Source organism: Anomaloglossus baeobatrachus, chromosome 2, assembly GCF_048569485.1.
Source record: "Anomaloglossus baeobatrachus isolate aAnoBae1 chromosome 2, aAnoBae1.hap1, whole genome shotgun sequence".
NCBI classification, from domain to species: domain Eukaryota; kingdom Metazoa; phylum Chordata; class Amphibia; order Anura; family Aromobatidae; genus Anomaloglossus; species Anomaloglossus baeobatrachus.
Window position 1 is genome coordinate 758942245 of NC_134354.1, and position 17218 is coordinate 758959462.

At 46.9% G+C, this 17218-nt stretch overlaps 1 protein-coding gene across 1 annotated transcript; it reads right to left on the reverse strand.

Annotated features, from left to right (window-relative positions):
• Positions 1–451: 451 nt before the first annotated feature.
• LOC142290015 (zona pellucida sperm-binding protein 4-like) lies at positions 452–14851 on the reverse strand. Its single transcript, XM_075333962.1, has 12 exons — positions 14689–14851; positions 11435–11556; positions 10527–10623; positions 9732–9878; positions 9111–9298; positions 8138–8235; positions 7918–8045; positions 4112–4301; positions 3687–3834; positions 3356–3428; positions 1687–1797; positions 452–853 (listed from the first exon to the last, which is right to left on the reverse strand). The coding sequence occupies exons 1-12, from the start codon at positions 14849–14851 to the stop codon at positions 654–656; spliced, it is 1665 nt and encodes a 554-aa protein (XP_075190077.1). The 3' UTR covers positions 452–653.
• Positions 14852–17218: the final 2367 nt, after the last annotated feature.

Below are 17218 nucleotides of genomic sequence, written 5' to 3' on the forward strand. Positions count from 1 at the left end.
ACCATTTATTCTTTCGGGGTAGATTGTAAAACAAGTCAATATGTATTGTACTTGTCAGATCTTTGGAACAGGTCAGATACTTTTACAACACATTTAGTTTCTTTGGAGGAAGCCTGTGCTGTTGACACAATATGGAGACCTGGTTATATCCCACCTCCCCCAACAAAACAAATCTGCCTTTAAAAATGACCCAACTCCATTGGTTTTTCCATAGAGGTAGTGTTATTACTATGACAAAACACGCATGTCTAGTTTACCCAGTGCATGTGCCAAACACAATGCGACATTAACCAGCCCTTAACATTAGGCGGGGGCATGGTCTTACTGCAGCATGGCCATTGTGTCAGTGTTGAACATAAGCAAGGGAAAGTGAGAAACGCCATAAAAATGTATGGTTTTATTGACTAAATAAATCAACACGTCACAGACACTACACAAGCCAACATTGATTTCTGGTCATCTAACATTATGGAAGTGCAATCACATTGTCAATCACTTGTCACAATTTTATAATAGATCAGCCCAGACCGAGAAGTTACAAATTGTTTCATCCATTAGATTTTGCTGTGATTGCTCTCGAGTCCATGTAGCAGTCATATCCTTATCCAAACATAAGAGCCATGGGCCCCGCAGCCTCAGATTGGTGTTTCATCTCAGGAGCACTTGGCCGATATTGTCTCAACATGTACCATGTTCTTCACAGGCAAGTTGCGGATCGGTACAGATCTGAATTTCCGCTGTCTGTGCATAGTCCATGTTGTCAGGGTCAGAAGGACAACGGCAAGAACCCCCATGGCTATGGCTGCTCCATTTATCAAAGTCTCATGTTGGTAAATGCCAACTCCATAGAAGTCTGGAGGATAAATAAGTTGGTGTTAAGGGAAGTTCTCATGTATTGTGTTTCTCGAACTTAGAATGTCAGCATTGTGTGATTGGCCGCTCCAATGGTGTGCTTGGTTTCAACAGTTCAGTGCACAGTCCCACCTGCATCGTCCCCATCCTTGTCTGGATCTTTAAAGTCAGAAGTGTCAGACAAGAATGGAGACAACGTGCAAGTGGGATGGTATACCCAACAATTTGGCCATGCCAAGGGTGCACCAAGAGCCTGAGCTTAATTTGAACAGTCATGTTTGCCTAAAATATGTTGTCTGATAAGACCTAATTTTTTTATTATATATCCAGGTCACAGCTGAGCTATATTGACCAGGATCAGGTCCCGGTTTTAAACTTGGTTAGTGCAACAAAAAAATAAAATGTACATGAGATGAGTATCGAGTGCTGGTGCCATCTCCAGCTGGGTTAGGAACCCCGATTTGGGTATCCAGACACAAGGGAATGGATGAGTCCGCACATTTGCATAGACATTGCAAATTCAGACAGCAATGAATGGAGAGAGTCTGCTCCACAACCTCCATGTACTGGTGGCCAGACTAGAGATTCCCACTCTGAAGACAAGGGCAGGTCCCATCTTTGTGCCATACTTTGGCAGTCCAATGGAGGAGCTTATTTTCCCCCCCCTCCATTCCATGGAGAGTTTACAAATCCCAGTCTTGGGATTTTAGAGGTTCCAGCGGCTACACCCCAGATATCACATCATACGCCATTAACTTGGCTAAATTATGTATATTTTACCATTCCTGTAGTAGAATTGCTTTTAACTAAACAGTTCAGGTAATGTTCACTCACCTTTCTGGTCATTGTGCCCCACCGGCAGAAAGTGTTGAAAGTAGATTGGGACATCCGAGGATACCAGGACTTGTTCACTCTCGAGCCTTAACATGTTAGTGGATCTCTTGCCTGTAAATATAGTGCAAGTTTGTTTTTCCTCTTCATTCAACATTAAATGTACAAGTCATCAAGTGATCTTCCTCTAGCACAGCCAACATTAAAGGTTTAAGAGGGGAATTCTGCAAAGAATATGTTGTAACGTACATGCAATAGGAACAGTGAAGAGAAGTGACCCTAAAGCCATCAGTGTGCTACAAGGTTCTGCATCCCCACCAGGATGCAGGGCCTACCCCCTAAGGCCCCAGAAGACCAGTTCCAGTAATACAGAAACTCCAGGTAATCCCAGTTTTCCCCACCAGACCAATGGATGGCCGCCTAGAGGTGGAGCCAGTCCAGTCCACTAGTTGACCAGGTGGGAGGGGCAGACTGGACAGTGAGTACACAGTGTCGAGGAGTGAAGGTGGACAGGAGGAGACGCACTGACATGGGGTTGACAGTGACCTGGTACCCAGGAGGGTAGTTGCTGGTGTAGTACTCCTGGAACTATGCACCAATGGGGTACAGGACCCTAGAAAAAGGCAGAAGTTCTAAGCAGACTTGTTAACACCTGCACAGCAAGGGGACCATCAAGGACCTCGCTGACCCTAAAAGAATGAGACTCCGTAGCAAAAAGCCTTGGACAGGACCAGAGACTCCCATCCACCAGACGGTAGCGTGAACCCTGTGGGGTTGAAGTGGAAGCACCCGATACGGTGCGAAACAGTGCAGTGATCCTCTGTGCCCCTCTTCACCCCCCTCCTGTCTGCCAGGTAGTTTGTTTCAATAAAATAAGCTGCATCGCTTTGGAGAGTGCCCTCTGCTCCTTTTATTGACATGGTCCAAGAGATTGTCTGGCTCACTGAGGGGTGCTCAGGGAAAAATATACAATACTTATAGAAAGATCCCGGCACTCAGAGGACAAGTCAAAACAAACAGGGTTGTAATGGAACGTATGTTTATTAAAGTAACGTTTTGGCTATTTGCCTTCATCAAAAAACTATTTGGTATGAGGAAAAGCAAAATATATTCATAAGTAGAGGAAATCAATGAACATTCTCAATGTGGAGATAGAGGAAATGGTGAACTCCTTAAATAGAGGATAATGCCGCTATGCTGAAGGCTGTGCCAAGGGTGATCAGTAAACTGGTTTAGCCATTGGTGACTGTTCACACACAGCCACCGGCCCTGTCCACAGACTTTTTAATCCTAGCAGCGCTTGCCTGGGCTTGTCCCGCCCACAGCTGTGACTCAGTCACCGGTACGGGAATGAAAAGCACCAGGTAAGTGCTGCCTCAAGCAGTTCTGCATTTGATGTGTGAGGCCATATGGCACCCCAAACAAAATACAATATTTAGTGTAGGACTGCCCCTTGGTATAGCCGTGACGTTGGCGGGGTGGCTCAAAATATTGCAATGTTTTGCCAAAAATCTCTAATTTATCAACAAACCGTATAGAAATCGTGCTGGCTCCTTTTTGACCATTATCCTACACCCCGAGTGTTGGTGTCTTCACACTGAACCCACAGTGTACATGACTACACCCAAACTCCAGCCAATGAGGCAAGTTAGGGATGTGGCTTTCCACTTACTTCTAGAACATGTGGTTGCACAGTTGTCATTTGGACCAGGGACACAGGCGGAAACGCTGCAGTGGATGTACACCTAGAAAACAAGGTCAAGAAAGTCTCAGGCTCCTGTGGGTCGTTGCTGAAACATTTAATACAAAAGGATAAGATAGCAGATAAAGATAGCAGATAAAAGATAAAAGATAAAGATAAAATATAAAGATAAAATATACAGATAATATAAAGATAAAATATAAAGATAATATAAAGATAATATAATATATAATATAAGTTGACTTGACAAAGTCAGCAGAACCCAATATTGTGGGAGCAGGTTTAAGGCCTAAGTTTCTACCTGTCCTGCAAGAGCCGTCTGAGAGTCCACTTCCACAAAGGTGAAAGTCTTCACATCAAACCTGGAGTAATGATCAGGGAAAGCTACAGAAGAGCTCGGGCTGACAGGAATCAGCTCCGACTTGTAGTTATCACCGATAAATGGACACCTAGAAACAAACCAAGGGACCAAAAATCAGATGGTGCAGCCTGGACTCATGTGGAACAAAGCAGGAATATCTTTTTAAAATGGTCAATTATTTGAGAAACATCACATTTGTCCATGGCATGGACTAAACCAGTTATTGCAGATAATCTATTATTGTCATGCAGATATGAAGTAGTTTCTAGGCAAAGTTTTTCTATAAAAAGGCAGGTTACTTACAATGTTTCATGGAGGTCAGCAGCAGAATTTCTGATGAACCCCTTTAGCACTCAGTTACTCACCCGTTAACAAGTACTGGCCACTGGATGGCATTCCTGGGGTCCGGGGATGGTGTGGCCCAGCACTGGTGTAGCACAAGGACAAGATTTGGGTCAGTTTTTTGCAGGATTCTGACTTCCACAAAAACTGGTTCCCTCAGAACTTTAATCACTGGATAATCAGAGTTTGTATAATACCCTGCGTACGTGGAATCTGGAAGAAAAAGCAAGTTTGTGCAATAAGGACGAATGTCAGCAGAAAAACACACATTCAACTAACAGGACCAACAATGAGATCTCTGGGACTACATGCCTCATGATGTGGTAAGTATTCACCTTTTGTCAAACTGTATAGCATCCCTGGTAGGTCTGATGAAACATCCCTAAAGGCCTATAGATCTTTTGCAACCTGATGGGGCAAACAGTCTGAAAACCTCTTAAGATGGTTGAAAATGGAGTATGTTTCACCCCTACGAGGAAATAACTGGCCCTTTAAGTTGCTTGCATCTCCAACTTTGTTAGTTTAGAGCAGCCAGGGGAGGCAGTAGTCGTGTGCGGGAAGCGGGTTTCCTCCAGACTCCATTCCATTAAATTTGCTGACTACTTTCCTGGCACCTGTGCTTCATTGAATGCTACTAGGCCCCTCATCCTGTTTGATGTTGTAGTGGGTGGGCCTACCCCCTACCAGTACCAGCATAGTTAACCCGGAATTGTAACTAATAAAAATGTTGATGTTTATTATTATTATTATTATTATATGTTGTGTTAGGGCACCCCTAGTGGCCGGGTGGGACGGCTGTCGCCACCGGGGAGGAGGAGCCGGCTGAATCACAGGGGTGTGTGTGTGTGTGTGTGTGTGTGTGTGTGTGTGTGAGAGAGGAGTCGGATCCGGGACGGCAGAGTGTGAACACCGAGGGGCAGAGTGTGTGAGCGGGACCACCAGGGGGCGCCGGAGAACAAGGAGGAGGACGTAACCTCAGCGTGTGAAGCCACTGGTGTGGGTCCGGTGTGTGAGGAACCGAAGGGTGGGACCCCGGCGAAGTAGAGTACCCTGGGCATATCCCCACCAGAGGGTGCGTTAGGGCAGGCTGCCCCCAGCTCCACTGCAAGTGCCTGATTTTACCGCCGGATAATATTGTGCAAATAAAGGATGTCGTTTGTTAGCAGCACCCTTTGTCTGAAGATAGTTTGTACGACGGCCAGCGAATGCACCATCACACTCTGCCCCACCAAGTCAGTCCCCGACCTTGAAGAAGTGGTGAAGCCAGGGACCAGCCTGAGAACTACTGCCACGACTATGAGGCCGGAGGCTCCCCTGGCTCATCACTTCAATGTCACACTACACTAGCCGATTCAAAAAGTCTTTAAGCCTCTCCATCCCACCCACAGGGATTTAGCTGATGCTATTGAAGGAGCCTATTCCAACAGCACTCCTCCGCCCATACTTCAGGCTAGGACCTACTCTTCTCCTTTAAGAGCCCACTGACCTTCAGTCTCGCAAGGGAATTCGTTGTGTTTCAAATCCAGGAAAGACAGACGCCAACTCTGACCATCTGGACTCAACCCCTCTTCTGGGGATGCAGTTAGAAACAGTCCTAATGAGCAGGACCCCATGTGTCTGGTGTCAGAGGGTTGACCCTTAGGATCTTCTATAATCAAATGGTTTGAGCTTCTGGTCTCGTCTACTGGGGACTGTCCTACCTCCTACCCCATTTATAATCTCCCTCTTATTACTTAACCCCCTTACGTCCTAGAGGTGTCAGGAAAGCAGTAACCAGCTCACCTTGCCACCTAGTGGCCATTTTTTTTTAAATTACAGTATAGACTAATAGTTAACCTTCCTGTGTGCCAACCACTTCTGCAGGGATGGCATAGCCCTGACCCCCGCTTACAATTGCATGTTTGACCACAGCGGAAACTAACAAGTTGTAACCAACCGCTTATCTTCATGTTGTGCATTTATGGATGTATAGATGTGACCGCAGGCCCTAGATGTTCCAGAACTGTAGGTATGGGGGTCAAGGTAGTTATTTATCTGGAGCAAGACTGGGCAGTGAAAATATGTGAAAATATGTGCAAGAATGCAAACTAGAACACTGCCAAGGATACTGAGGGGCTGTCTCCCGAGAAAGGCCAAAGGGGTCGGAAAGGCCAAAGGGTACTGACAGCAAGTTAAAAAGTGGAGGCCATGGGCTGTGAGTGAACATTGATGAGGTTTACTGAGATTGAGTCTGATATACATCGTATATCGCCTTGGGGAGGGTTGGAATAAAAAAAATTAAATAAAAAATAAACTGAGTCACTGGAGACCACACTTAAGATTGAGGAAAGGTCATGTTAGTTAGCATATTGACGTGCACTTCTGCACTGCCCTTCAAGGACCACTTTGATGTGGTCAGAACAGAGCTTACAGCTTGACCTTTCCTCAATTTGAAGAGTGGTCTCCAGTGATGCAAGAAAAGGTTTAGCTTTAAGGCAATTGACAATGTTGATCAGGTTCCATTCAGCCTCGCAGAAGCCACCTCAAGCCTCATCCATGCTTGCTCTCACACACTTTGGCCTCCTTTTACTTTCCTGTCAGTAGCCTTTGAACAGATGCTTCTCCAGGATCTGGTCTCTCGGTGTAGACATGGCATAATTGTCCTTTTCAAGGAAAGTCTGCACCTAGGGCTATTCTGTAGTAAGTTTACATGCTGCTATGTACCTGGTGCAAAACACACGATAATACAAAAATGCATTGTTTGAAGTAAAAAAATTTGGTATTTCAACACCATTTTGAACATGCTGCAATGTGTGCTGCTCCCGTGGAAGCAGCCGGGCTGCTCAGATCTGCGGTGGCTCGAGGGGTCTCCGGACCTGGGGTGGGGGAGTGTTTGAACCCTCCACGGGTAGAGGGTATGCCCCGGGACTTTGTTTTGGAGTTTGAGGAGTGCCGTGGGGAGCGAAGGGGGTCTGTGCACTCAGTCCATAAAACTGACACCGACAAGTGGATAAACCGAAGTTCTGGATGCCGCTGAGGCGAGCTAGTTTGGGTCCCGCTCCCACTGGTTATCTAACCTTGCTCCTGGCACCTAGTTTACTTCTGTTGGTCCCGGTAGTATAAAACTAGTCGGGTCCCGCTCCCCAGTATGGCCAACTGTGGGAGCTTGCTCTCAGGGTTCACGCTAGGGATTTTCTGGACCGTTTTAGTGGAAAGTCCTATCCCCCTTGTTGCACTAGTACCCCAATTCTGGAGCGGGTGGAGAGTGGATCTTGAAGGCTCAGTTCTTGTCAGGTAAATGGTCAGGTTGCCTGAAGCTACTCCCTGACCTAGGGTCCACATACCCTGTCATGCCTTGGTCTCGGCCCAGTGATGGTACAAGGCCGCCGGCTGTCCTCAACAGTACCATGCCCCTTGTCACGATCCCCTGCAACCGGGGGTTCCACTCATACTAGGCCCAGACTACCGTCTGCTACCTAGTTACTTCCAAGTAGCCCGGCTCCTGAGCTGCTACTACTACTGACTTACTCCTGACCTCCCCTTAACCAACCCCCCCCCCCTCAAGTGGGTGACCCTAGTCCACTCAGGCCGTCCATTGGTGTGTCTGGTGCAGAGTGTACCTAGGACTTTAATTGGCTAATGTTGTCAAACACCATGCAGTTGGGGACCCATAACCAAGGAGGAGCTGGATACTGCACAGAATGGCAGATTGTACAATACCCTGTGACGACCCGATAGGCCTGGGCATCACAAATGCTTCCAGCAATTTACTCAAAACCTAATAAAGCTACAGCCTTATTTACTAGGTTTGTGCATTTTGCTTCGAGGACAGAACCACATGACATCTTACCTAGACTAATCCTCAGCTCAAAACTGAGAGGTCCTTCACTGGACACCGGCGGTGGGGGTGGTAGAGTCACTACTTCCACTTTCAGTGGTCTGAAGCCACTGACTGCATAATGACAACGAACCAATAACCTGGAAAAAAAAAAAAAAAAAAAAATCTCATGGGGTACAAATTATGTAGGTCAGGCTCTTACAAGTTTGGCTGCTCTGGTGTGTGCCATTACCTGAATGTAGTATCCCTAGTGATAGATATCCTATTCCAGGTCAGCTGGGTTTTGGTAGCCACCAGCTCATTCTCATATACGACATTCTCTCCAGTCACCTAGAAGACAAATTTAGTCATTTGTCTTATTACAAGATTTCATATGAAAAAAAAAAATCAATATACAAGTCTAAAAACTCCCCTCCCCCCCCCCATGTGTGGGTGTGAATACAAGCCATTTTATATATGGTATAGAAATAATCTTTTCTTATAACTGAATAATGGGTGGGGAAGTTTCACATTTCTATACCCCCTGTTCTTATTGGTGCATGGTAATTTCTTTGTTTGAGATACTATATAAGCTGGTGTAAAACAACAAAACTCAGTACACCATGTTTGGCTGTGCTGTATTGATTTCACCAAGCGCCTGTAAGACAAATCTTATTAATTTGGAGTTGCAAGGGCATAGAAGCAGATTATTTTGCTCACAGGGGTTAGGCTTTACTTCAATATGAGAGATATTGAATCCTCATGTCTAAGGAGCAGCCTAGGGCCAGGTATCCAGCTCAGCTCATAGGTACTGAACCCATCTAGGACGGTGAGGTAACAGTGGTAGGCTTGGTTGGTGGCGATGACAAGGGAGTCTCAAACCGGTAGTGCAAAAGTGGCTGGAGCCGTCTTGCCCAGTTCAAGAGGGTGAAAATGCCAGCATCATGAAGGTGGTTGGGTCTCATTTTAAAGGACATTGTGATTTGCATATTGTTAATATGATTACACATTAAACCCAGAACTAGAACAGTCAGCATTAATAGAAGCTCAGGGAAACATGAATCTAAATACATGGATAATTTTTCATTGCAGCCAATGGGCACCATTACTTTGGATTTAAGCATGCATGGTGCTTTTTGGAGTACGCTTGTCTAACCCCCACCCCCCATTTTGTAGCAGCCACACGAGCTTTGAAGGGGAGAAGGTTTAGAATTAGGTTACTGTACCTTTAATGTGGTGCCACAAGAAGAAACTGGGAACTGGAAGAGCAGGAAGAAGTCATTTCTCTGTATTGGATTACACTCGGCTCGGCTCCCGTCCAGCAGACGTGTGGAGGACAGGTCAAGCTCTGGCTCGGTCAAGGTCTTCGAAATGGCAATAGAGAAGAGGCCATCTGGTGTGCAGCGGGCAGTCACTGAGGGCAATGGCAGATTATAGGGACAGATTAGATTATGATATAAGCATCAAAGCTAGTAATATTAAATTATGAACAACAAGCAGCTCCAGCCACTGGGCAGTCAGCCATGGCCACCGACAGATGACATTCTGACATGCAACACCTTAAACTCTTCTCAACTTCGCTATGGCTTACAGTATGTCACAGGTACTACTGGTAACCAGTGCAACAAGCTATTGGTTAGGCAGGCTTCCTCAGTGCTTTGACATCTTCACTGCAGAAACTGTCTCAACATTGATGTATGGCCCTAACCTGTGGCGGCAGCCATAGAGGGGCGGATTGCATTAGCAGACACTATATACTTTAACATCACTATATCTGAAGCCACAAACTGACCTTCTAATGACATGTCTACAAAGTTACCAAACTCCTCAACCCCCCCTCCCCCTACCTTTGTTGCCATAGTAGCATGGAGCAATCCTGTCAGAGGGGTCATAACAGCAACCGAAACTTGCACACGAGTCCTGGGAATCTGTACAGCTCAGCCTGCTGGATCTTATGACAGAGCTGCACTGGTCTGGCATTGGAGCGTCATCATCTGCAAGAAGATTTAACACAGAACCTGAGTTTTCCCCCTTCTTGATAAAGTGTAACCCCCCAAAAAAAAAAAAAAAAAAAAAAAAAAAAAAAAGTTCCACACCACCTTTACACGGCTAGTCTGTTCCTTTGTTACCAAGATACCAGTTTTTGAACTAATATGCAAATGAGGCTGAAGGGCTATGGTAGATCCGAATCCCCCGTCACTCCAGCTCTATTCCCCATCCAGCACTGTCATTTGACTGATGGGCTCTGCTGTGTGACTTCAGGTAGAGGCAGCACTGGTAAGAGCTGAAGTGACGGAGGCTTCAGGTCCAACAGTGGTTTCAATTTTACCCAAACCATATTAAAAAATTACATTATTCTGTGCTTGGCCTATGACATCTTGCCTGAATGTCACAGCATTCAGAGATTCGCTTTACATCAGTGACTTATGACAAGATCTAGGAGCTAATGCATTGTCATGTTCTATATAGATTCTTGTGCAGGAAGGGGGAGAAGGCAAGTTGTGACATCACCTTATTGTGTGGTAATTTTAAGGTGAAACATTTGCCCCAGAAAGTGAGCACATCCTTTGAGACCCATATATATGAGCTTTTCCAAATGAACAGATGATGAATATTATATACACGGAGTATGAAACACTCACAGGTTGTCGCTGCACATGTCATCTTCCTTCTCACAGTGACTTTCTTTTCGCCATTTTTTCTTGTGGTGAACCCAAGGGTCAATACAAAGTCTGTGTGCTTAAGAGACAGGGAATATATAAGGAGAAATGTTACTGCATAGGGGGTGATTTCTTAAAGGAAAAAATATAAAAAATATATAATATATAATATATAGTCACCCGGCATTGAGGGAAGCAATGCAAATGGCCCCACACGAGTCCATAGGTGCCATATACTCTCCATTGCTCACTTTTGCCCCAGTATAAGGGTTAGCTTTATTGTCCTGGTGCCATGACACTGAGCGGTACATGATCAGTCCAAGGGTCTCCCCTGTGTGCCCGGCCATCCAGATATACCCCCCACCAACAGGGGCGCACTGACCTTTTCCATGAGCGAGTGCTTTTTGGTTCCTGCCAGCAGATACCGATGCCAACCCCCGACCATCCAACTAACCCCTCTACCTGGGGGATGCGGCTCTACCATCAGTACAGGATCCTGCGTGTTGCAGCCGTGGAAGTGACCCATAGGGTCAGGATCCTCCATTTAAGGACTCATTCTTCTATATCTTCCTGCCGACTCCGCTACCATCAACTTTCCCATAGGCTAGGTTCACATTTCCGTTTTGCATCAGTCACATGCGTTGACATGTGACCGATGCGTTGTACAACGGATGACATACATCCCTGTTCTCATTCTCCCTCTGCCTACCTAGGTGCCAGGACATACACATTGCAACACTGCCACCTGGTGGAGAGTTATGGCCTGTTACTGTAAATACTTATATAAGTGTGGCATGTACAGATGCCGGGGTGGGTCAAACCCTTAACCCCACCTACAGGGGCTGGATAAGGTTAGGAGACCCCCCCACCCCCCTTTTCCATACACTTACTGTGAGAGACATGTAGCAACCGTCATAAGAACTCCCAACGATCACGTAGCCATCACTTCTCTGGGTCACCCAAATACCACAAGATGAATTATTTCTTAGAAGCTCCATTTTTCCATCTTTGTCTGAAAAGGGATAAGGGCTTGGGTGAGGAGTCAGCACTAAGTGCAGGAGGGTGAGGGGAAGGGGTGGTGGGGGGGGGGGGGGGGGAAGAACACGCCACATTCCCGGAGACCCATTTTCTGGACATCAGCCATTTATGGTTCATAGTTATGATAGTGTTATTACCATCTGAGACCTTTCAGACCTATGTATTTTAAGTGTAGCCCTTAAATTATGCAAAATGCCAGTAATGATTAGACTAGAAAAGCAAAAACCTTAGCTCCTAGGTCAGACACCTCAGAGTAATGGTGACGCAATATGACAGTGTGATGGACAGTCACTCCTATGCCCTTGGAACTCCAAATTAATCAGATTTGTTTTCCAAGCGCTTGGAGAAGTCAGTCAACCAGACATGGTGTAGTGTAGTGAGTGTTTTATTACATCATATGACCAGCTTATATAGTATCCCAAACAAAGAACTATACACTAATAAGCAGCAGGGGTGTGTAGAAATGTGAAACTTCCCCGCCCATCAGTGTTAGCTGAGCCCCATGACATTCAGTTATAAGTACCCAGAGAATGAGTAGGATGATGACAGACCCCCCGCAGTGCCACAAACATGTAATTCAAAGTTTACATAGAAAATTCAGTGCAAGATTATTGGCTGAGGATGTGCATGAGTATTGCAGTTTTCACACTGGCCACAGGGGGCAATTTGGAGTCCCTTATGTCTCATGTATATTAGTGGCAATAAACTACCTCAGACCCCAGCTTTTAATGAAGCAGCTTAAAAAAAAAAAAAAAAAAAAAAAAAGTGCAAACAAGAGGGAGCTGCCATCACCTGCTGTGAATGGTGGATCCTGTGTCATCTACTGACTATATGTGTTACCAGTCATTGTACAGGAGGAGGTGAGGTGTGATATCCCCTGATGTGGATCCTGTGTCATCTACTGAATATAGAGGTGTTACCAGTCATTGTACAGGAGGAGGTGAGGTGTGATATCCCCTGATGTGGATCCTGTGTCATCTACTGAATATAGAGGTGTTGTCAGTCATTGTACAGGAGGAGGTGAGCTGTGATATCCCCTGATGTGGATCCTGTGTCATCTACTGAATATAGAGGTGTTATCAGTCATTGTACAAGAGGAGGTGAGCTGTGATATCCCCTGATGTGGATCCTGTGTCATCTACTGAATATAGAGGTGTTGTCAGTCATTGTACAGGAGGAGGTGAGCTGTGATATCCCCTGATGTGGATCCTGTGTCATCTACTGAATATAGAGGTGTTATCAGTCATTGTACAAGAGGAGGTGAGCTGTGATATCCCCTGATGTGGATCCTGTGTTATCTACTGAATATAGAGGTGTTGTCAGTCATTGTACAGGAGGAGGTGAGCTGTGATATCCCCTGATGTGGATCCTGTGTCATCTACTGAATATAGAGGTGTTATCAGTCATTGTACAAGAGGAGGTGAGCTGTGATATCCCCTGATGTGGATCCTGTGTTATCTACTGAATATAGAGGTGTTGTCAGTCATTGTACAGGAGGAGGTGAGCTGTGATATCCCCTGATGTGGATCCTGTGTTATCTACTGAATATAGAGGTGTTGTCAGTCATTGTACAGGAGGAGGTGAGCTGTGATATCCCCTGATGTGGATCCTGTGTCATCTACTGAATATAGAGGTGTTATCAGTCATTGTACAAGAGGAGGTGAGCTGTGATATCCCCTGATGTGGATCCTGTGTTATCTACTGAATATAGAGGTGTTGTCAGTCATTGTACAGGAGGAGGTGGTGAGCTGTGACACCTATTGTGGATCCTGTGCCATCAGTCATTGTACAGGAGGAGATTGAGATGAGCTGTGATATCACCTATTCAGGATCCTGTGTCATTTACTGTATAAAGAGGTTATCAGTCATTGTACTGGAGGGGGCAGAGGTGAGCTATAACATCACCCATTATTGACAGTAGCGCCTGTCTCATCTACTGTATATAGTAATGTTAACAGTTATTCTACAGAAGGGGAGGTGGTGAGCTGTGACATCACCTACTGTGAATGGCAGATCCTGTTATCTACTGTATATTGGAGGTGTTATCACAGTCATTAACCAGGAGGAGGTGAGCTGTGACATCACTTACTGTATATAGGTGTTATCAGTCATTGTACAGGAAGAGAAGATGAGCTGTGATATCACCTATTGCAGATCATGTGTCATTACTTTATAGAGAGGGTCAGTCTTTGTACTGGAGGGGGCAGAGGTGAGCTGTATCACCTATTGTTGACAATGGTTCCTCTCATCTACTGTATATAGTAATGTTATCAGTCATTCTACAGAAGGGAGAGGTGGTGAGCTGTGACATCACCTACTGTAAAAGGCAGATCCTGTTATCTACTGTATATAGGAGAGGAGGTGTTATCAGTCATTAACCAGAAGGAAGTGAGCTGTGACAACACCTATATACAGTAAGTGATATCAGTCATTGTACAGGTGGTGGTGAGCTGTGATATTACCAATTGCAGATCCCCTGTCATCTACTGTATATAGAGGGTGTCAGTCATACAGAAGGAAGGGGAGGTGATCTGTAACATCACCTATTGACAGTGGTTCCTGTCATCTACTGTATATAGTAATATCAGTCATACAGAAGGAAGGGGGGGGTGAGCTGTGACATCACCTACTGTGAATGGTGGATCCAGTTATCTACTGTATATAGGAGGTGTTATCAGTTATTGTACAGGAGGAGGTGAGCTGTGATATCACCTGTGAATTTTGTATTATCTACTGCATATATGAGGAATTACCTGTCACTAATCCTCTGATAAGGAGATGGCTGTATACTTTACCATCACCTGCTTGTAGTACAGTGGTTTCCTGCACACCTCTAGAACAATCCTACCTTGAGGCAGAAGCCCACCGCTAAATACAAGCATCCATATGACCTCCTGTGCCCACCACATGTATTAACCCATCCCAAACAAATACAGAAACCAATGCATCCATTATATGGGGCGAGAAGTGTTCTCTCCACCACTGATGGTAAACCCCCCTCTGTAGCTACCACAATGGGTCTATAGACTTGTGCAGGTTCTTGGAGTCATCACCAGCTGCTGGATCATAGACCAAGTCCAGTAATGGCCAGAAGACAAACACTTACTCAAAATCTTCATCTTGTGGTCACCCTTCAGACTGTGGGGCACAGTAATCCTCATGCTGTCCACCCCACATTGTACCTCCGGGTGCTCCTGTAGGCCATGGCTGCTGGCAGAGACCACCCATAGAGCCCAACACACCGCACCCACAAACCTCAACCACTCCATCCTAAACCTATGGCCCCACCTACCACCAGAGGCACCTATATAGGGATGTGATCAGCCACCTGGGCCAGCCGAGATTAACCCATTCATAGCCCCCAATTCATCATATTCATTATTGCACTTGTGCCTTTTTTTTTTTGCTTTTTTTTTTTACTAGTTTTTGATCTTTTTAAGGCCTCTTTCACACGTCCGTGTCTCCGGTATGTGTTTGGTCCTTTTCCTAACGTACCGGAGACACGGGCACACGTAGACCCTTTAAAATCAATGGGTCTGCGCTCATGTGCGTGTTCAGCCATGGACCGTGTGTCCGTGTGCTCCACATGTACACATGTCCGTTTTTCTCCGGCATCACGGGTGTCACACGGAACGCAAACGGACCACGCGCCGGAGAAAACACACGTGTTTCAAAAAATAAAAAAAAAAACTTTGCTCAACTTATCCAGCCCTGCTGTCTCTGCCGCTGCTGTCACTTGCTTCCGACCGCCGCTCATTATGCACCTTGAATATTCACTTCACTGCGGCCGGAAGCAGCAGCAGCGGGGAGTCGGCAGGAGCGGAGACCGAAGATCAGCACCACGGATAGCGACGCCAGGGACAGGTGAGCAGAAAGTTCCCGTTCTCCGTGTGTTATCACGGATTACACACGGAGAATACACGTGTGCCATAAACATGGCTCACGGAGGGCAAAACGCACCTCTGACATGTCCGTGAAAAACGTGCGTAGTTTTTCACGAACGTGTGAAAGAGGCCTAAGGCTGCTTTCACACATCAGTTTTTTGGCATCAGGCACAATCAGGCGAAAAACGGATAAGGCCAGTTTCACACATCCGGCTTTTCGCCGGTTTGCCGGATTCGGCGCACACCAGTACAGTGTATATGTCGCGGGCGGAGGAGGGGACGCCGTGCTCTCCCACTGCTGCTCGGGTCCGGCTGCCGCTGCTGCTGCGGCCTGCCGCTGCTCGGTGGCTCGAGCGATGGGCCGGATCCCGGGGACTCGAGCGGCGCTCCTCGCCCATGAGTGAAAGGGGGTTTTTGGGTGTGGGGATTGTTTATTGTCCGTGACGCCACCCACGGTTGTGGTGATTTGTTGGCACCACCGCTGCTCTGTATGGGGATCCCGGGAGGGATGGTATGGAGCAGCCAGTTGTTGTGTTGCCCCTCCGTGGGTAGGGGTTGGGGATCCCGGGGCCCAGTGATGAGGTGGGAGATGCAGGGCTTGGTGGGCGCAGGGACGCGGGGGCCGCGCTGTGCCTTGCGGCACTATGGTACTCACTCAGCCTGAGACGATGACACAGTTCTCGATAAAACACACGGCTGGAAAGACGGTTTCCACGGACGGCTGCACTTGCTTTCCCCAGTAGGTGATCTTGACGGTCCCTCTGTCCTGCACCTATGTTGATAATGGTTGCGATGGGTTCCCACCGGTAACCCGCTCCCCGGCTTGGATATGGGCCGGAGGAGCCCTACTTTGCCCGCAGACGCTGGCCCTGAGAAACTGGTGCCCTGGCGGTGGCGGTGTCTCTCTGTAACGGTCGGACTGTTGCCTTCAATCGGGACTTGGTTGTTTGGAGACAGATGTCCCCTTCACTGACGGATTTGGCAAATTATGGCGACTCCTAGCCTTGCCGGGGTCCGAGAGGCCCCTGCCCTGGTGCTGACTGTTCTTCGTATACTGCTCCAGACCGCCGGGCCACTACCCGTCAGCGGTCCTTCCAGCAACCTCCGAGCAGTCACCCCTGCGGACTATCACCGCCGTCTGCTGACCTTGCTGACACTGTCCGGGCACACAGCCGGACCAACTACAGGCTTTACTACTGTCACTTCAGCTCTTCTCTTTTAGCTTTTCTACTGCTTCCTTCTACTTCACTTCACTTTCCTCACTCCACTGTTTTCTCTTTCTACTTCAAGCTCTCACACTAATCTGCCTGGTTTCTCCCGCCTCCAGAGCTGTGAACTCCTCGGTGGGCGGAGCCAACCGCCTGGCCCACCCCCTGGTGTGAACATCAGCCCCTGGAGGAAGGCAACAAGGATTTTGGTAGCTTGGGTGTTCCTAACTGGGGTGTAGGGTGTGGTGGTGTGATGACCTGTGACCCCTGGCTTGCCCAGGGCGTCACATTCCCCCTTAGCAAAATGCAGACCGTCCGTGGGCTGCCCGTCCAACACCGGTTTTATTTTCTGAAAAATAAGTAAAAGGTAAACGGTAACATAATACAAATTATGACAACATCCCACAACGGGAGGCACATTTCCTAAACGTTGCAAAACGGTTTACGGCTACGGTTTCCACTCTCTCCCACCCAAGCAACCTGGCCCTGATGCTGCCCCTAAAACCCAGGCAGCACCCCTTGACCCAAGTCCAGCACCAGTCAC

Bases quoted from the DNA above. Each gene is read 5' to 3' on its own strand.
- LOC142290015 (XM_075333962.1), bottom strand. From the start codon at position 14,851: ATGGAGTGGTTGAGGTTTGTGGGTGCGGTGTGTTGGGCTCTATGGGTG. The intron at 8,236-9,110 runs GTACAGTAACCT...TTTGTCTTCTAG, and splicing joins CTTGTGGCACCACATTAAAG to GTGACTGGAGAGAATGTCGT. The intron at 3,429-3,686 runs GTAGAAACTTAG...CTTGTTTTCTAG, and splicing joins AGACGGCTCTTGCAGGACAG to GTGTACATCCACTGCAGCGT.